At 36.1% G+C, this 22,055-nt stretch overlaps 1 protein-coding gene and 1 pseudogene across 1 annotated transcript; both read left to right on the top strand.

The window, feature by feature from the left end:
- The first annotated feature begins 689 nt into the window (after window positions 1-689).
- Window positions 690-6,867, top strand: LOC116521399 (annotated as a pseudogene).
- A 2,410-nt stretch (window positions 6,868-9,277) lies between these two features.
- On the top strand, window positions 9,278-15,048 carry LOC116521398 (olfactory receptor 5V1-like). Its single transcript, XM_032236075.1, has 3 exons — window positions 9,278-10,073; window positions 13,245-13,375; window positions 15,028-15,048. The coding sequence occupies exons 1-3, from the start codon at window positions 9,278-9,280 to the stop codon at window positions 15,046-15,048; spliced, it is 948 nt and encodes a 315-aa protein (XP_032091966.1).
- The last annotated feature ends 7,007 nt before the right edge of the window (window positions 15,049-22,055 follow it).

Genomic DNA, 22,055 nt, shown 5'->3' with positions numbered 1-22,055 from the left:
TGTGTGTGTGTGTGTGTGTGTGTACACGTGCATTTTATTTATCAGTGAAAAATGCTATTAAAGCATATATTCCTAATAAAATATCATTTAAAAAACTCATATATCTCAAAATATATTTATGCTATAGCATATATTTTAAATGTTATTCAAAATATTTATTCATAAGCAGCTGCTAGTGTGTTTATACAAACTGCTGCATATTTAAAGTAAATAAGAATGCAATATATTCTGCACCATATTATGATATGATTTTTTAACATTGAAAACCATCATTTTGTATCGAAAGTTAAAAGTATACCTGATATTTGTGAATGTATATTTAAAGGTGATGATTAAAAGTGATTCAATGAACAGTGTATCTTTTGTTATTGTTGCCATTTAAAGTTTTTGAAGATAAGATGGAAAGCTGAAGAGATATACCTGAACATTTTAATGATTCAGATTTAAATAAAATGCTATACATATTCTTCATACTGCCATTTTTAATTTCTTCTGTTGTTTTACTGGATTTCTAGCCGTAAACCATGTAATTTGGTTCAAATGAAGTGACTTTGTGGATTTTAAAGGATATGTTATGAACCAACAAAGTGATATTCCTTCTCATATGATAAAACAGACCCAATTAAGAAAGTATTTTTTTTAAAAAAGAAATGACAGTGAGACTAGACGAATGGATGTATAACGAGATAATGCATTTTAGCCAAGATGAGCTTAATCTCAAATTAAAAGAAGAACTGGAATCAGAAGGACGTCCTTGCCATTGGTTTGCCTAAGGAAAAATATAATTTAAACAAGAAAAATGATGGGTTTGAATTTGTAAAAAAAATTATTATGATGTACTAATTGTTGTTATGATGTACTAATGATTAATATATTATTGCTAAGGATCATAAAATTTTGTTGAAATTAAATTTGAAAAATAAATATGTTAACTGTGTATGATTCACTGCGCAGCGAATTTTGGATAGCATATAATGCTTGAGTAATGGGAAAATATGGGGATGAATGGTTTAAAATTTACATTGAAATACAGGTTGACAGGTTGCTTATATATAAAATCATTTGTGCTTAACATCTGATAAATTGTATTGGTTGAATAAAGATTTCTCAAATGTATGTTGGAGGTATAATTTTTAGAAGTTAATATATCTACTTAATATTCAAGTTAATATATCTACCTAACATGAAAGGGACATGATGACTCAGTGGCTAAGATGCTGAGCTTATCAAAGAGAAAGTCGGCAGCTCAGCGGTTTGAATCCCTAGCACTGCCTAACAGAGTGAGTTCCCTTTACTTGTCCCAGCTTCTGCCAACCTAGCAGTTCGAAAGCACACAAAAATGCAAGTAGAAAAATAGGGGCCACCTTTGGTGGGAAGGTAACAGTGTTTCATGCAACTTTACCATTTAGTTATGCCAGCCACATGACCGGCTGGCTCTCCGGCTTTGAAATGAAGATGAGCACTGCACCCTAGAGTCGGGAATAACTAGGACATATGTGTGAGGGGAACCTTTAACTTTAAAGTATGTAAGTAGCCTAACTGTAATAACAATGTTTATTCTATTGGGACTCTCCAATAACCCACACATACAGGATTTCTTTCTTTTCTTGTTCTTGATCATTTTTTGGTCACCATCATAGGAAATATTTTAATTACATAACACTTCCACAGTGCCACAGGCTGATAGCTTCCATGTCACACTACATTGAGGCAGTAATTGCTGCAAAACGGGCCCAAACCAAGTACTGAGTACATATGCATGCTTATACTTTTCAGAGGTCCGATATTGTTCTATGTCCAATCCGTGTTTTATTGATTGCATGTAATATTCTAATTTTCTGAGATTGTGGATTTGGGGTTTTCATGAGCTGTAAGCCATAATCATCACAATTATGACAAATCACGGCTTGAACTATCTTGCTTTCCATGTAATGAGTCTATCTCATATATTACTTTCATTTTTTTTAAGTTGCATTACTGAAATAAATGATATTTGCATGATATTCTAATTTTTTGAGTTTCACTTGTATAATGAATTCTGTTCAGAAGTGCCATCAGTTTTATACCTCACCATGATGTCCCTGAAAACATTATTAGAGAATATTTATATATATTCATCACACAGGTATTATTTAGTTTTTTCTGCTATCTTGTTACCTTTTCTAGTCAATTTCAATTATAATTTGATTCATGGGGATAGACTTGCAGAGAAAAGAATTTATTGACCAATTCTACATGTTTTATGGGCAATTTTAGATTTATTACAAATTATATAAAAACCCATACTTTGTCATTTGTTGATAAATAAAGAGCTACGGAACAACATTCCAAGTAAAATGTCTTTTCTCTGTATTTATATATGAAGAAGCCAGTTCTTCACAATAAACCATTTTGTTGTCTTTTCACATTTAGCCCTTCACATTCATGACAAGAATGATGAGATAGCTAATGGAAAACCTTTCTTAAAATAACATTACAGGAAAAACTAAGTAGAGTATCCTTATCTTTGTCCTTGTCTTTGTCCTTCCCCTTCTCCTTCTCCTTCTGGTTTAATTCCATACCAGGTATATGTTAAAAAGAATTAAGAGTAATAATATAGGATTCAAAGCTGAGAATGTAACATTTTTTAAAAAACTTATCACATTTGCCTTTATGAAAGGTATCGATTTAGGTTTTTTCCAGGGGGCGGGGGCATGGAAAGAAGTCATTTAATATTTGAATTTCCCCCCTCCAATTTATCAAAGTATATGCCACTATTTAGCTTTACTTAGCTAATCTTAAAAAGCATCACACATTGCATCTATTTAGCATTGGGGTGGGGGAACACAAATTTAAAAACCCAATAGTCTCAAAGCTGAAAACCTGAAAAGAAAGAAACAAAAATAATTGAGGAAGAATGTAGCAAATCACTTTTGTATTTTGCTTGGGACAGGGGAGAGAAATCAGCATTTTTGTGTCTCTATAATCACATTAAACCTGACTAGTATGTTTCTTATTTGGAAATGTGGAAAGGGGTCAAAAATATGAGAAAAGCATATGGAAGACAGAAAGAGCAAACCAGTGAATTCTTATAGAAAGAGGATAAGGGCAGCTGAAAAGAATGGATGTCCCAACTGGTAAATTTCATGTGCTCCAACTTCTTGAAATGTTTCCATTTGGACATTTTGAAGAAACAGATGACTCAAGTAGTATCGATCAATATTTTCCTTAGGAACAATTTTTCTTGATGTATGACTTGATGTATGATTTTAACTCACTTCACAAATGTATACATGAGGAAGCAAATAATATTCACAGCAAATATATGTTACAATAGCAAATGAATTGAAACTAATGTATGTATGTATGTATGTATGTATGTATGTATGTATGTAGAGAGAGAGAGAGAGAGAGAGAGAGAGAGAGAGAGAGAGAGAGAGAGGGAGAGAGAGAGAGAGAGATATTTACGGGTGTGTAAGATTGAGATTGTCTTGGCAATGTTTTGGCAATGTTTCGATATATATATATATAAATACCATACATATATGTTGTGACTCAGCAGATGTCTGCTGTGAGTTTTTTCGGGATCAAGATTCAGTATGCAGCTGGGGCTTGTGGGAGGAAGTTTGGAGATAAAAGGACGGAAGCTGCCACGCCCTAGTCGCTGGAGTCATACGTTACTTCGTGCGTGCCTTGGTTTGTACAACATTGCTTGTTACACTTGGATAAGTGCTTTGGTGTTTCATGTAAACCTGATTCGTGGAGACGGTGGAAGAAGTGCATTGCTTGTAAGAGTTTTTGTTTTGCATTCTTGTCGGAGACTTGTATTTATGTTATTTTTGGGCTCGAAGCCAGTTTGAACTGAGAACTGATAAAGAAAGACTTCCTTTCAAGTTTATCTGCCTGCGTTTGTTAAGAGCCGTGAAGGGGGGGTTAGAATACATATATATCATACACAAACACCCACTCAGATAGATAGATAGATAGATAGATAGATAGATAGATAGATAGATAGATAGATAGATAGATAGATATAATGTAATTCTCTATAGTGATCCAACTGTGTTCTTCAATTTGTCTATTGAATGGAATCCCAATTTCATATTGGCATATATTATTTACTGTGTTTTATTTTTTTGACAGATGTTTCCTGAATCTTCTAAATTGGAAAATCAAACTTTAATAACAATGTTTATTCTATTGAGACTCTCCAACAACCCACACATACAGGATGTCTTTCTTTTCTTGTTCTTGATCATTTTTTTGGTCACCATCATAGGAAATATTTTAATTATATCAGTTATCAAGTCTGAGCTTCACCTTCAGACCCCTATGTTCTTTTTTTCTCAGTCATTTAGCTTTTGTTGACATCTCCTATTCTTCGGTCACAGTTCCCAAGATGCTAGCAAACTTCCTAACAAAGCAGAAAACTATTTCTTGGGAAGGATGCATTGGACAGATATATTTCACTTTCCAAACAGGTTGCACAGAAATTTTTATCCTCTCAGCAATGGTTATGACCAATATGTGGCTATATGTGACCCCCTGCATTATAGCCAATACTTGACAAGAGAGATATGTTGTAAAATGATTGGTGGAGCTTGGATCCTGGGATTCTTTCATTCTATGGTGAATGCACTTCCTTTGCTAAATCTTCACTTTTGCAGCAACAATATAATCAGGCACTATGCTTTTGAGCTTCCTTCACTCTTGGCCTTGTCTTGTAAAGATACTCTGCCTAATTACATCATTCTCCATATATCACTGTCAGCAGCTAATCTTAGCTCATTTCTAATCACACTTGTTTCTTACATTTACATTATTGTTGCTGTTCTGAAAATTAATTCAGTAGAAGGCAGGCAGAAAACATTTTCTACATGTAGTTCCCATCTCATTGTGGGTGTGTTTATATTTTTTTTTGGGGGGGGGGTTGTTACATGAAGACTAAGGTGACCAGATTTTCAGATTGGTAAAGAGGGACACCATTGACCGGGGGGGGAGGGGCTTGATTAAAAATTTTATATTTTGTCAAAAGGTCACACAAGGCGATTATATGACCCCAGGACACTGAAAGCATCATAAATATGAATCTGTTGCCAAACATCAAAATTTTGATCACGTGACCATGAGGATGCTTCAACGGTCGCTAAGTGTGAAAAATGGTCGCTAAGTGTGAAAAATGGTCATCAGGCACTTTTTCAATGCCGTTGTAACCTTGGTCACTAAATGAACTGTTTGAAAGCTAAAGCTAGCTTGCATTATGCTAGCTTACATTTTCAAGAGAGAGAAACTAAATTCCTTATTAGAATTGAAATAGAAATGAGTAGAGTAGACTAGAGTAGGGTAGAGTAGAATAGTTTATTAGCCAAGTGTGAGGACCTAAACCCCATTGAGGGAGTGTGTGAGGATGGGGGATTTCCTAAACCCCATCGAATTCAGAGGAGGGAAGAGAGAGTGAAAGAGGGAGTGTGTGAGGATGCGGGATTTCCTAAACCCCATTGAATCCAGAGGAGGGAAGAGAGAGAGAAAGAGGGAATGTGTGAGGATGGGGGATTTCCTAAATCCCATTGAATCCAGAGGAGGGAAGAGAGAGAGAAAGAGGGAGTGTGTGAGGATGGCGGATTTCCTAAACTTTAGGAAATCCCCCATCCTCACACACTCCTTCAGCCTCTTTCTCCCTTCTTTCTGGATTTGCTCTGTATACATTTCAGATTTTATGAGGATGTTATCAATGATTCCACAAAATCTCTACTGTCAGGAAAGGCATTGTACAATCTTTATATCAGATTCTTTATGCCAACTTAAATCTCAAACTTACAGTCATGCCAGAACCCACAAACCGGGGACTCCATCTTCTTCAATATATATATTCTTCAAAGAACAAACACTTTCAAGCCAAAATCTTCATGCCAACCTATGTGTTATCTTTAAAATCTGATAGGGCGCATCTCTCTTCTGCCAAAACTTCAAATGGAAGAGAGCAAATCTTCCAATGTGTCCTCTGTATTGAAAGGTAATGCATTCTTCCTCTGAGAAAATTCTGCAAATTCTTTTAATAGTGAAAGGCAGAAATCTATTCTAACAAATAACCATATTAAATAAAACTGTTTACCCAGTGACGTGCAGTGAGGTTTATGGCTGGTGAGGCATTGACACAGGTGTTTCGAATTTTTTTAGACTTGTGGACTTCAACTTCCAGAATTCCACAGCCAGGCATGTTCAGTTCCGATTTAAAGTGACAGCATTTTTTCTCATTTGTGAAATAAGTTTTCCTTCATTCTTTTTCTTCTCCCTCCCCCTCCTTCCTCCCTCTCCCCCTCCTTCCCTCCCCCCTCTCTCAAACAGACACATGCACACAGAGAAGTTGGATCCCTCTCTCACTCATTCTGAAACAAACACAAAAACAGAAGTTGGATTGGATATATTTTCCAATGGCTTGAAAGCAGTTCCTCTGCCATACCCTACCCTCATTCCCCTGCTGCCTTCAGCCTTTGATTGCAGGTGGAGCCACATTGATTTTTCAAACTTGTAATCAGTGAAGCTGAGCTTATATACTTTGCCTTGTCTTGCACTGAGACCACAGCAAGTAAAATAATGTTCTATGTTACTAGTGCCATAGTTGGGATGTTCACATTCTCACTTACTCTAGTTTCCTATGTCAATATTTTCATCACAATCCTAAAGATGAAATCAGCAGAAGCTAGGAGGAAAACCTTTTCCACCTGCAGTTCTCATCTCATTGTGGTGGCTTTATTCTATGTTACTGGCTACTTTTGGTATCTGAGACCCAATTCAATCTCTTCAGTTGTTATGAATGAACTCTTCTCTGTGCAATATAGCATTTCTACCCCCCATGTTAAACCCAATTATCTACAGTCTTCAGACTAAAGAAGTAAGGGAGGCTATTAAACAGCTGTTAAATTTTAAACAAATAAACCAATGAATATCTATTTCAAGCTTTGTTTTCTTTATCTGAAACTGTTTATATATTTCTTAATACATTCATTTCAGTTTAGATTACAAACATTGAGTTTTCCTTTAAAAGCTTCCTTTCCTCCCCTCCCTTCCCCTCTCTTCCCGTCCTTTCTCTTCTCTTCTCTTCTCTTCTCTTCTCTTCTCTCATTTTTCTTTCCTTGCCTTGCCCTTTTCTTCCCTTCTATTATTTTGTGGCTTATATCTAGAAATTTGCCCCTAAAATGTGCACATACTTATACCTCCAGCATTCAAGATAATAGTTGGGAAGCAACTTGTGGAAGTTATATAGACTGTTTTCCAAACCCACATCCACTGGTAAATTTCTCAATCAGATTCTTCATTACACTTTAATTAGTTGCTGGTTCTGTATATTTAAGGAAAAATAAATAAATATTTTTTAATAAATACATGAAAAAATCTAGAGAGCCAGATCAACTGGAAAGATAGCAGAAAAATTGCTGGTTTGACAGTGGTTCATATAGAGGGAAACCACGAGAGAGACTGTGGTCTCATTAACTGCTTATTTATCTCTAAATAGAAAGGGAATATACAGTATGAATTATATGAATAGTTCTATACATACACTTATATATATACAAATATACATACATACACATTACAGTGAAATTTTGTGGGAAATTATTTATTCATTTATTTATTTGTTGTGGAATATTGTTGTGAGCCATTTAGTATTATAAGATAGGCAGCCATACAAGTGTGGGTGTGAGTGTGTAACATATCTGATATACTTATATAAAAGGTTGAAAGGAGCCTGGGTGGGAGGAAGGAATTGGTTTGTTTCAATGATACATTAAATACTGCCTAAATAGCTTTCGGAACCTGAATGCTTTCATTCAAGGAAAGCAAAACTATTTTTTTAAAAAAATATTTAGGTAATAAAAGTAAGAGGAAAAGAAAAATGAAAAAAAAAAGAAGTCATCTTGTGTCATCTGACTTGGATAAGGTCATGTGAAATTTTGAAACCCACATGACCATCCATTACACTAATCACAGAGATCTCTAATGACACTTTTCTGCATTTTGTTGTTACAAACTGTAATTCCCAAACATCTTGTCAAAGTAAGTTTCCATATATAATCCACCTCTGTGGATCTAATCTGATTGTGTGTACACTCATAGATAGTAGCGTACTCATTTGAATTCATACTATTGGCTCCCACAATTAGCTACCATCCCCATAATCACTTTAATCAACATTGTATGATTATCACCTATGTTAGAATCTTAAAACAGTTAAGGAGGTAATCCTTTTAAACAGCGTAGCAAAATGCTACTACTAAACTGAGCTTCACCCATTCCAGTAGATTCCTCTTGCTTTTCTCTGGATGGAGGATTTTCCTTAGTTTCTGAATGATCTTTTTTTTTTAAAGTCCTTTGAGAAATGACAAACTAGGGAAATTTCAAGGGAAAAATTACACAAGATACATCCTTGTTACTCAGCTTAAAAGGAATCTGAACAGAACTGATTTTATAAGAAGTTTATTATGGGATCAATTCACAAAGATTCTGAAAGTAGGCTGGAAAAGAGCTAGGTTGGGAAACAACAGTATTGTTTTAAAACAAATTGGCTGATGATCACCCCAAGCATACAGGTGAGTCAAAGGATTTTTAAAAAGTGTGTTCGAATAATATATGTCTATGTATAATATGAAGTAAAAATCTTTTAAAACTAATAGTAGTTTCAATTTTCTTAATTCTTTTTCATTGATTTGGATTTTCAGTATATATACACACAAACTTTCTCTCTCTCTCTCACACACACACACACGCGCGAGCACATGTGTGTCAATTTTTTTGAAGTTTTCTACTTTTGAGAGCAGACTCCAAATTCTCAGTGAGAACTATTTTTTAAAGCATTAATCATTTCCAAAGCACAGCATTGGGACAAGTTAGGACAGTGTGCAATGGGAGTCACAGAGTCTACTAATTGTAGTTTGTGTCAAGCTAATATAGGAAATTCAACTTATTCTGAAAATGTACTAACCTTAAAGAGAAGTCATAATTTTTAAACAACTTGTAACCTCAAAACTGCTAATATAATGCTTTGAGTTATTAGTAAAAAATGTGCATAATTAAGCAGCAGGCTTCAAGTGAAATATTTCTATTATTTAAAAAAGTCAAAAAGTCAGTGTTTCACAGCAGAACACTGTAAAAATAAATAATAAAATTTAAATAAATAATATATAATAATTTCAACATATTTTATAACAGTAGAAATATGTATTCATGTTTTAAAATGTTTGAACTCTTAATTTCATATTTTTTCACATTTACAGACCTTACTGATATTGGCTAATTGTCAATGGAAAATCAAACCATGATTACTGAATTTATACTATTGGGACTTTCAAGTAATCCTGAAATACAGATGATTCTTTTCTTTATATTTTTAATTATATACACAATAACAATATTAGGAAACGTTTTGATCATATTGATAATCAGGATTGATCATCATCTCCATACACCCATGTTCTTCCTTCTCAGTCATCTAGCCTTCATTGACATTTGCTACTCAACAGTCACTGTCCCAAAGATGCTGACAAATTATATAGCAAGCCAAAAAACAATCTCTCTAATAGGATGCATTGTACAAATCTTTTCCATTATTGATTTTGCTTGTGTAGATTTCTCACTGCTTTCAGTAATGGCATATGATCGCTATGTTGCAATATGCAACCCATTACATTATTCAACAATTATGAGAAAGCAAACATGCAGACAGCTGGTGGGAGGATCCTGGATAATGGGCTTCTTAGATGCGTTGATCAATACTTTACCTTTGAAACATTTGAGATTTTGTTGGATGCCTTCAATCAATCATTACACTTGTGAACTTCCCGTGATCTTGAGCTTGTCATGTAGCCAGACTTTTAATAATTATATGTTGTTGATTGCCACAAGCATTATTTTTGTTTTTACACCCTTGTTTCTTATTGTTTTGTCTTATATTTATATTATTTCTTCTATTTTTCATATTAACTCAGCAAAAGGCAGGAGCAAAGCGTTTTCCACATGCAGCTCCCATCTCTCTTTTTTTTTAAAAAAATATATTTTATTCATTTTCACATTCCATTTTGCAATCACTTATATACAGGGTATTTGCTATAAGAAAAGAAAAAAGAAGAAATAAAACAAAATAAAAAAGAAAACACAACTCATCATTCACAACCCCACCTAACACTTCCATCCTCCATACACCCCATCTACCCCCTCCAACTTTCCTTTCTCCCTCTAACACTCCCCTCCTACTTCCCTTTCCCCTCAAACCTTCTTTCTCCCCTTACTCCCCACACGCCCTCCTTACATTCCCCTTACTCCTTCCTTACTCCTCCCTCTTCTTTCCCTCTACCTCCCTCCTTGGTGTATGCCTTTATTCGAGTGTTGTTTAATCTGATAAAAAGTAAAATAAACCAAGGAAAAAAAAATATATAAAGAAAGAAAAAAGAAAGAAAAGGAAAAAAAAACCACCGTATATAAATACATTCTTGTTCTTATTGAGACTATGTTAACACCCACCCACCCACCCCCCATAAATCCCCATCCCTAATCCTCCCGACTTCCCAGGGCCCACACCTGGCACTACCTTCTGTCTAAAGTATCTTGTGTACGTATGGATTAAAAATAAAAGTAATATATCAAAAGAAAGAAAAACAAGAAAAAAGAAAGAAAAGAAAAGAGAAAAAAAAACCCACTCTTTGTGTTGAGCTCAGCCCCCCATCTTTATCTATATTTAAATAGTATAAGTCATTCTATCTATATTTTATTCTCGTCTCTTACTTCTTTGTTATTTACCCCAACTTTCTATAGACTCTCCCGTTCCTCTTCCTAAACCTTATATTCAGATAAACATTTATACAAATTTGTGTAGGCATCAATATACAATCTAACCAAAAATGATCCCTTCCGATAAAATTTAAGCAACGTGGTTCATGCCACATATTCAAATATTACTTTACAGAAGAATAATCAAACTCTCCCTTCTAATAAAATTTAAACAGCGTAAATAATCTTTCTTAACCTCCTTTTCAAACAATAATTCAAAATAATCTAACCAAGCTTCCCCTTCTTAGAAAAATTTAAGCAGCGTAGATCAAGTATTACCTTACACAAAAATCAGTTTACATTCTATCTTACGATAATCCCAACCGACTTTCTCTTCTAATAGGATTTAAATAACGTAAATCATTCCACATGCATTTTACCCTCATCCCTTGCTTGTCTGATATTTACCACTATCAAATTTATGCAGACATTTGTTTAAGATCTAGCTCAAAGTAATTTCAACCAACTTTCCCTTCTAATAAGAATTAAATAGCATGGATCATTCCACATATTCAAATAATACTTTCAACAAAAGTCAGTTAACCTTCTGTTTTAAAGTAGTCCCTTCTAACAAAATTTAAACAACATAATTCATTCCGCATTCATTTTACATCTATCTTAAGATAATCCCAACCGGCTTTCTCTTCTAATAAGCTTTAAACAATGTAAATCATTCCGCATATATTTTACCCTCATCCCTTGCTTGTCTAATGTTTACCACTATCAAATTTATGCAGACATTAGTTTAAGATCTAGCTCAAAGTAATTTCACCCAACTTTCCCTTCTAATAAGAATTAATCCGCTTTTTCTACCGGAGAGAGGTCGCAAACCCCCATTCGGTCCACAACTTTGGCATTTTAAAATGTCTAAATTCTCGATCTCCGCTTTTCTGCTTCTCCGAGGGAGGAAAGGCTACCCCCTCCATCTTGCAGCCACGCGGCCTGCCGCTTGCCTTCTCCTTCCGCTTGTCTCTCCTCTCTTCCAAGTGAGTCAGGAAGTCCCGCCTTCAAAGTCCTACAATAGAAATCTCAGGCCTCCGAAACAGAGTTAAGACGAAATCTTTGATTCTCAAATGTGACCGTAATGCCGGCAGGGGCCTCCCATCTGTATCGAATCTGTTGATTCCTAAGCTCTTTAGTTAAAAAGGCGTATTCTCTTCTTGCTCTCAACATCTGGAAAGGTATTTCTTTGAAGACAATCAGGTCCTGGTCATCAACTCGGAGACTGTTATTATGAAACTTTTGCACGATCGCGTTTCTGGATTCTTTTGTGGAGAAATATATAATTATGTCCCTCGGGAGCTGTCGCTGTTCCGCTACCAATGAGTTCTGATGATAAATTTTCCGAATCTGCCAATCAAAGTTAAGTCCCGGTCTTCCCACCGCCTGGCTGAAGGCTTCAGCAAAGGTCTGTTTCAAATTCTCTTGCTCCTTTTCACGGAGTCCTCTAACTCTTATTGCAAATGCCTTCCTATTAAAATTTATCATCACGAGCTGTTCTTCAGTGTCTCTAATTTTTTTTTGTAATATTTGAATATTAGTAGTCAAATTAAAATTAGCCTTCTCCAAGCTTTCCAATTTATTCTCTATTTCAGCAGAATAATCTGACAGGGCAGACACAGCTGCGAACGTATTCGCCTTCATTTGGTTAATTTTAGACTTTAAATCATCATATAGTTCCAATACAAATTCCTTGATTTCTTGTTTAAAATCATTAAAGATTTGAAAGAAAAATTCCTGTGTTAAAAATTCTCCAGTAGAGGGCATAGGAGACAAAGGCTGTGGTTCCAGTATAAATTCTTTAGATTCTTTAGGCACATTTGTAGCAAGACGCTTCTTTGACCTGGGTGCCATAATAAATAAACAAATAAGCAGTGCTTTCGCTCCCCTCTGTTTCCAAAGAAAAAGAGTTTATTTTGTTAAGGAGCGGTCTGCAGGAAGGTAAAACCGGCTAAGTACATCCCCTATCAATCACCAACGGAGAGAAATCGCCATTTTGGAGTCCGTTTAGACAAAGAAGTCTCTAAGACAAATGGTGCTGGTATTTAAGATAGTAATAAAAGCATAAATCTCACAGGAGTGGGACCCGCCCGTATTAATCCTAGCTTGAAAAAACTTTGCTTTGTCCTGGGGGGGGGCTAGCCTGTCTGGGGCTGCCAAAAAAGGCAGCTGAGAAGAACTAGCTGGAGATGAAAGCTCCGCTCCCGCTGGATCTAATCTCTGTCCACAGCCAAAAAAAAAGAGAGAGGCTGTGGATTACGAATAGACCCTAACACACAGAGCTACTCCCTGCCCCTTTCTTAGCCAAAAAGGGGTGATATCTATGATCTTATTTAGATATACAGACCAGATCTCTGAGAGGAGCTCGGTTGAGCCCTCCTCGGCAACAGGCCACACCCCCAGGAAGCTCCCATCTCATTGTGGTTTGCATGTTTTGTTTTCAGTTGTTTTCCGATACCTGAAACCAAATTTTAAATCTCCCACAGATCTGGAAAAAGTGATCTCTATCCAATACACTGTATTAACACCTATGTTGAACCCAATTATATACAGCCTCAAAAACAAAGAAATTAAAGTAATAATTGGAAACAGTTTAAGAAACATAGGCAAAATTTCCATTTAGTTTACTGCTCAGAAATCTCAAACTAGTTCCATCCTCCACAGTTATATTTATAACTTTATATAGTACCCTTATTAAATATTTTGTAATATAGTTTAAAACAAGTACAAATGTCTATCCAAATGTTTGCTTTCTGCTAATGAAAAAATTCTTTTTTTGATTCTCTGAATTCAAATTGAAAGTTGAGCCTAAGGGAATAGCAAGGTTAGTCTATCTGGAGGCTGTAAAAGGTAAAACAATCTGTATAATGCACTTCTTCACCCAGCTTTCTAACTAAGATTGGCAGAAAAGGGATACTGCGTCCAACACATGCATTGGAATGCTACAGTGCTACAAAATAATTTTGCAATTGTATTCCATTTGTGGTTCATACAAGAAGATTAATAATCAAATATGGCAAAATATAACAAATGTAAATTTTTTCTTTTGTTTGCTGTCTTGTTTGCTGTCTTGTCTTTATACATTATTTTATTTTTTCCCCTCACAGCTAATAGGGAAGTATATTATATGTATTAACTTTGAAGGATAAGGAGGAAAGGAATGAAATCAATGTTATCTATAGTAATAAATATTCATATGGGTGTTTATATGCATGTAGTTATAATTATTGTTATTTTCTGTTTAGTAACACTGACTAAAGTGTTACTAAAGCTTAGCTTGTTGAATAAGACAAAAACACGCTAAATTTAATGTAAGTAATATTTTATTCTAATGTTACTATGTCCACATGTGATTGAATCTGAACAGGATAGGCAGCAAGGATGAAACTTATAGAACTCATTCACTTATATGTAAACAAATGCTAGACATAACTACCAAAATAAATTTCTAGAAGAAACATGTTTGTGCATATTTCTAACCAGATTTTTCCTTTTTTTAAAGGTTAAAATGAATAAATATTTTTTCTTCTTCAAATCTGTGGATCTGATTATATAAAATATGATTGGAATAAAATAAGAGATTGAAAATAGGATGACTGGTTTTTTTTTAACTTCTTGCAATATGCATTTCTATACATTAAAAAGCTCTGAATAAAATTGTTTGGGAACTCATTGAGTTTATTTTGGAATTTGCAAAAACAAATGTTGGAAGTATCATGTTTGACCCATGAAATAAGCACTTGGCCTTATTTTGGGGAAGGTCTTACTATTTTGGGGGTGCAGGAGGTGGCGAGCATGGTCACCTCCTGGCTGCTGCTGTGTTGCAATATTTTCGGAAGGCTTATTATCAGGGGAGGGCTGATTTTAGCCCATGGTCTCAAAAGCCCAATTAGACTAATTATCTGGGGAGGTCTTATTTTTGGGAAAACAGGGTACAAGTGTTCATGAATCCTGAAATATTGGTTGAAATAATTCAAAAATTATTATCTCAATCTGTCTAAATGGAGAAGCCAAATGGGGTTTGGGCTGAGTTTGAATGGTTTGGTTAGAAGAAACAAAAAGACCAGAATATATTTTCTCCTGAAGATAATGTCCAGATAAGCAGGGATTAACAAGTAATTAACAGGCAAATAATTTTATTCTTTTCTTTTTCATCTGTTTTTGGAATGGTAAACTTTCCTGGATGGCTAATTGATATTAAATAACAACATTTTTCTTTAAACACAGATAATGTCTGCATCGAAATGAATGATACAGTTCAACACCAAAGGATAATACCCTTGTTCATAATGCATACTGTATATTCACAGTAACAATGTTAAACTATCTTCCTAGAAGAATCTCTGGACAGTCAAATATTTCTATGCCAATGAAAATAGATTTGGTTTGCAATATTGGATTTATTGATTCAATACTTGGCACAAATTACAACAAATCAATATAATTGATCTTAACACTAGGCAAGGCTTCCCAACAGTATGCAAAATCTCATTTCCTCAGCTTGAGCATAAATTTTAATGTCAGTGTGATGAAACTATCCTGTACTTGTCAGAGTAAATACCATTAATCTTGTGCTGTGGGGGAAATGAAAGGAAGTTATAGAAGAACATGGCAAAACTACAAATTTTTTTTACAAATATTATTGTCCATTAATTTTTGAGAACTCCTCTGAGATCCATTTGAGAACTCCTCTGAGGATCCAAAAATATGAATCCTTTTCTGTTAAATTTAATTGAAAGTCCATGACTAATTGGGACAAGAATTTATTGCACTTGAGCACAATAAACATGATGAACACCCATACCTGGGCCTTCCACAAGCAAATGGACATGTATAAAAGTAACGAACACCACCTTCACACTAGCTTTAAATTTTCCCTTCTATTCTAGACTTTTCTGATGTTGAGGAGAACCCATGAGACTCTCCGCCTGCAGTTTATAAATGTTCTTTCTGTAGCTGGTCACTGATTCAAATGCTGAACAGTCAAAGCCTGTTATCTGGACAGCACCAAGCCCTAAGTCAGGGGTCTCAAACTCAAGGCCCACAGGCCAGATCGGCCTGCAATGTGGTCAGATTCGGTTACTTAGCTGTCCTGGAAATGGTAAGATGCCAGCCTGCAATTTCTTTGGCCCAGTGAATCCCATCCTGGCAGGTGTGTGTGCTCATAGAAGCAGGTAGGCATATGTGTGCATACCAGGATGGGCTGGGCCAGGCCAAAGTGATTGGGCCAGTCCCCTACCATTTCTAGGATGACAGTGCTTACCAACCTTTCAAGTGTGTGTGTACAGGGGGAAGGTTTATGGTAGTAGTGGTTCCGCAGCTGGCCATCCAAGGTGCAGGCACAGTGGCAGCACCAATGGCAGACAGAGTCAGGAGGGATGGCAAGTGATTCAGACCACTGAATGTGCTTGCTCCATGTGACTGGGACAGGCCAGGAGGCTTCCTGGTACATCCAGCTGGCCGGACCACATATCTCTCCACTGACCTCTGCCTTTGGCTGCTGCTGAGAGCCAAGACAAGGTAAGGAGGGTGTGGGGTGTTTGCTGCCATACACAATTGCCCCACCTATTCTGTCCAATATATTTTTGCTTGTAGTTGTACAGCAGGTCACCATTGGTCATCTCTTCAACCCCCTCAGAAGTCTGGGCTCATGCATGGAGCACATTCCCCTCATGCACCCAATGCACCTCAGCATCACTGTGGGTTACTGCCACTAACGAGGCTACCAGCAGCTCACACAGGTCTATTAGGCTGCTGTCATCACTGCCTGGATCACCAAGCATGAATGAGGTGAAGCAGCCAGTTAGAAAGGCCAAGTAGAGATGGTAGATCACACCTAGGCCAAGCAGTCAAAAGACGGCTATTGCGAGTGAGGAAATCCTCCCCATCTCTGCTGGACTTGGGTGGCCAGGTCCGGTGATCTGGCTTTCTCGCTCATGGACTTTCTACCTGGCCACTTCACCTCCTTTGGGCTGGGTGGGTTTGATGAGCTATGGCAGCAGCAGCCCATGGCAGGCCCGTGATGCATCAGGTGCATGAAGAGAACATGCTCCTCATGCAGGCCAAGGGCAAGACCTCCGAAGTGGCTGAGAAGCTGACCATTGGTGACCTGGTCTTCAGTCACTAACCAAAATAAACAGTGGGATGGGAAAATGCAGGAACTAATCCAGGAGTCAAAACTGATTTGAAGGTGCACAAAGCATATGCTGGCCTGGAACAAAACAAAGCATGACTGTGCCTGTTTTAATAGTAGGAAAGCATTCAGCTCACTTCTGCACATAAACTCCCTGCTTGGTTGCATACAGGGATCTCATTGCTTGCTTGCTAAGTTGGGGATAAAACCAATGCGATGAATTCAGATTGAATGCCAACTGCATCTCCTAAACTGGCACTTTCTCCATTTCCATACTTGTCCATCCCCCACCCCCTGGGATCTCAGAAATCATGTTAGCGTAATGCTAGAGCTATGAGGAGATGACCTTCCTTTTTCCTCTGCCTTCCTTCCCTTGAAAGATCTCTATAGTCTGAATGCCCATGCATGCTGGAGAAAGGGGAGTGGCTCCCATCACAGGGTGTTTTCCTTTGTATTTGTTCTCTGTAGATGTGAGTAAAGTGGGTAGGATGTTGTGGAAAAATGAAGTCAAAACAGACAGTGCGACAAGGTGGCACATCCAGCTTTCTGCATCATGTGTCCCCCGCCTCTGCCTGCTGCTGATGTCACTATTCTGCATACTATTGGGATGGTGAGCCCAGTGAAGCAGTCTCCGGAGCCATCATGTGTCAGATGAGGGGCTGGAAAACATCAGCCCTGCACACAAAGGCTGGCGAGCGAGAATGGCTGACATTTTCTAGCATCAGCCACTCCAGTCCTTGCATCACCTTACAGCAGCAGCACCTATTCTCCACCCCCTGCATCACCCCTATGGGATGAGCCTTCTGCCCACTGTCCCACCAGCTGGAGACCCCTAGATTCCCTCCCCAACACTGGCCTGCCCCCAGAAGTGATGTCAAGCTGGCCATGCCCCTCAGGCCACACCCAATCAGCCATGACCACCCAAGCCATGCCCCTGACCCGGGCCCCCAAGGACAACCACAATGTCAATGTGGTCTGCAATCCAATCGAGTTTACACCTGAGTCATACTGTGAACTAAGCAATGGTGCTAAGCATGGGAAAGCAGTGGAGCTAACTGTGGTTGTTTCAGAGGCAAGGTATTAAATTCTGTAATTATGAATGACCAGGAATGTTGGTTATGTAAAGCATGTTCCTAATCTCTTCCTTTGGTTGGAAACCACTCTCTTGCTTCCCAAGACACGTTCCTGTCATATCCTATTCTAAATTCATGCTGTATCTTGTATGTCATGGATTTATTCAGCTTTACTTTGGACCAACTTTAGTGTAGTCAACCCAAAATACAGACACTCCATTTTTCTCAGAACAGATAATGTGTTACCTACACATGATAGCACCCAAGGTGTGATAATGGCAATTATTTTCCATTATAGCCTATAGATATTTTTTCCTCTGATCTCAAATTGGCATTAAAATTCAGATCCAACCTCAAATTGAATCATTTTTTCTCTGAATCTAAAACTTCCAGTTCAAAGTTTACTTGGTATATATGGCTTTTTTTTTTAACAAATGAATCTCCTTTGAGAATTCACAAAGCTAAAGAAATTTCAAGGGAAAATTTACACAAGACAATTCTTTGTTTCCCACTTCAAAAATAAATTGAGCACAATCTGATTTTTTAAAAAGGCTAATGAGGTCAGTTTATAAAGGTTTTAATGGTGGCTGAATAAATTTATATATGAAGGAAACAGATTACTAAGGTAGTGAGATTGGGAAACAATCAGATAATTTTGAAATTAATTTGTTACTTAGCTCATTAAGATTACAGGTGAGTCAAAGGATTATTTTTTAAAGTTACTTTTAAGCATAGTGTCAATTCACTAGCTCATTTAAATGATTATTTTGATTATGGAAAATTACTTTTCTTTCATCTAAGGAACTTTTCATGTTCTAGCTAGGATATGACTATTTTGAGCCATTCATATTACTGTCATTACAAACTAATAAGTAGCACTAAACATCTGTAGCTAAAATTACAAAAAATAATAATTTGTCTTCAACTTTGATGGGAAAATGGATTGGATTTGGTCTCTTCTCTGACAAACTGTTAAAAAGCAAATTATATTGTTTATGATACAGCAACTTAGAATATGTAGAGAAAAATTTAAATTAAAAAAATAAACATGAAAAATTAGCAATAATTTCAGTTTTGTGGTCACTATAACATTATAGTTCCATTTTTTTTAAAAAAAGTATTTTAATTGAAATATAAAAAGGCAATCTTTTGGAAAGGACAAAAATATTTACAATCATAATTAGAGATTAAAAGTATGCTTAATCACTATGAAAACTGTCATTTTAAAATAAAAGTTATTTTAATGTATTTTTTAAAGAATAAATGAGCTGGAAGGGATCTTGGAAGTCTTCTAGTCCAGCCCCTTACTCAAGCAGGAGAACCTATACTATTTCAGATAAGTGTCTGTCCAGTCCAGGGGTATCAAATTTGCATTATCACGGCAGCATCACATGGTGTATTGGGACATTTTTCCCTTTCCCTAAACTGGGTGTGGGTGTGGCCAGCTTGTAATGCATCCAGTCCGCAGGCCATGAATTTGATAGCCCTGGTATAGATTCTTCTTAAAAATATCCAGTGATGGAACTCCCATATTTCTGGAGGCAAGTTGTTCCACTGGTTAATTTGATAGCCCTGGTCTAGATTCTTCTTAAAAATATCCAGTGATGGAACTCCCATGATTTCTGAAGGCAAGTTGTTCCACTGGTTAATTGTCCTCACTGTTAGGACATTTATACTTAATTCCAGATTGTTTCTCACTTTGATTAGTTTCCAACCATTGTTTCTTGTCCTGCCCTCTTGTGCTTTGTAAAATAATTTGACCCCCTCTTCTTTTTGGCAGCCATCCATACCGAAATGTGGTTATCATGTCACTCCTGACTCTTCTTTTCTTTAGACTAGCCAAACCCAAATCCTGCAATATTAGGCACTCATTTTTTTCAAGCATTCTTTTTTAAAAGATTATCTTCCCAAAACTTTAAAATATATAAGAAATTTCAATCTAATATTTGGTATTTTATATTGGTATAGTTTGAAACAATGTACAATATTGTCACAATAATAAACAGAATCTGTGTAATGCTCCTATTGAAATCTCAACCTATATCTAATATGGATTTCATTTTACCAAGAAGCTACAATTTCTTTAAGTAATCTGTAACCAGGAATTATATGAAATGTCACAATTTGTTAAACAAATGTATTGATGTCTACATAACTTGTATATTAACCATCAAGGTCTAACTAAAAGTCAATATTCTTCATAAATACAGTATATAGCTAAATATTTATTTTCATCAAATATATTCTAATCATAATTACTTTAATAGATAGTACACCAACAGCAAATATATAGTTTATCTAGTAAATATTCATATATATTTTTCTCCTCAGACAGACTATATTGATGCTTGTCAATTCTCAATGGAAAATCAAACCATAACTACAGAATTTATACTCTTGGGACTTTCAAGAAATCCAGAAATTCAGATGATTCTATTCTTTGTGATTCTAACTATATACACAATAACAGTATTAGGAAACCTTTTGATCATACTGATAATTAGGACCGAACATGGCCTTCACACTCCTATGTTCTACTTTCTCAGTCATCTAGCCTTCATTGACATTTGCTACTCAACAGTCACTGTCCCAAAGATGCTGGGAAATTATATTACACATAAAAAAACAGTTTCTTTGGTAGGATGCATTGTACAAATCTTTTCTTTTACCCATTTTGCTTGTGTGGATTTCTTTCTACTTTCAATAATGGCATTTGATCGCTACATTGCAATTTGTAACCCACTGCATTATTCATTAATTATGAAAAAACAAATGTGCAGGCAGTTGGTGGGAGGATCCTGGATAATGGGATTCTTGGATGCATTGATCAACTCTCTGCCTTTGAAATATTTGAAATTTTGTTGGGTTCCTTTAGTCAATCACTATACATGTGAACTTCCTCTGCTTTTGAACTTATCATGCAGCAAAACGTTTACGAATTATATGTTCTTACTTGGCTCAGTTATTATTTTTGCTATTACACCCTTCTTTCTTATTGTTGTATCTTACATTTATATTATTTCTTCTATCTTAAAAATTCATTCAGCAAAAGGCAGGAGCAAAGCCTTTTCCACATGCAGCTCGCATCTCATTGTGGTTTGCATGTTTTTATTTTCAGCTTTTTCCAGGTACCTGAATCCAAGTTCTCAATCTCCTACAGATCTGGAGAAAGTGATCTCTATCCAATACACTGTGTTAACACCCATGTTGAATCCAATAATATACAGCCTAAAAAATAAAGATATAAAAATGGTAGTTAAGAAAAAATGGCAAACCCTGCGTAAAATAATAATGTTGTTGGTTGTTCTGAAGGACAAAGACAAGAACTACTTTAGAAATTAAAGAAGAAGAAGAAGAAAAATCTTCCCAATAAAAAAAAACCTTTTCCAGTATTATGCTTTGGCATATGCCCAAACCGATCCTCAAAAAGAAACTCATTTCTTATGCTCTGAATTTATCTATGAAATTAGATGGATAATTCTCAGCGATCCTCACTGTTTCTAAGGACCACAGCAATTGTGGCAATGGAGAGGGAATGGTTTGGCAGGTGCAACCTAATGCCACGCTTGCACAAATGCAGCTTCACATGCTTACTTGCTGCTTGCATGGCCTGATGGTTAATGGGCTACAGACCAGTAACAGTCATGGACCAGGGGGTTGTGGACCCGTGATGTTCAATATCACTGATTATAAGAATAACAGAGCATCATTCTTTACTTATTTCATCAGCTTTTCCTACTTGTAATGGAGTATTCACAATTTAAGTTGCAATGAATAGTATTTCAATTCTCCAATTTTTATTTTATTGTGAATATGCCACTATTAATCTTGGGAAGGAAAAAGTGGTTTCCATAGTGTTTACAGGAAGATTTCTTTAATTTTATGTTGAAATAACATCATGATTTTGCTTTTCATAATATTGTCAAATAAAACATTAACATTTTCATTTCTTGCAAATTCTGCATGACAGTCAACATAGAATCAGGTAAAAATAATAATAATTGCAATGATAAAATACTTTCTACCTTCTGCAACATTACTTTTTGTAT

This window comes from Thamnophis elegans, chromosome Z, assembly GCF_009769535.1.
Source record: "Thamnophis elegans isolate rThaEle1 chromosome Z, rThaEle1.pri, whole genome shotgun sequence".
Lineage (NCBI taxonomy): Eukaryota > Metazoa > Chordata > Lepidosauria > Squamata > Colubridae > Thamnophis > Thamnophis elegans.
Note: the sequence above shows the minus strand (reverse complement) of the source record. Positions and strands in the feature narration are given on the sequence as shown.

Coding starts and splice junctions, on each gene's coding strand:
- LOC116521398 (XM_032236075.1), top strand. CDS start 9,278: ATGGAAAATCAAACCATGATTACTGAATTTATACTATTGGGACTTTCA. Junction 10,074..13,244: donor TGCAATCACTTATATACAGG/GTATTTGCTATA, acceptor TTTTGTTTTCAG/TTGTTTTCCGATACCTGAAA. Junction 13,376..15,027: donor TCAAAAACAAAGAAATTAAA/GTAATAATTGGA, acceptor CTTTAAACACAG/ATAATGTCTGCATCGAAATG.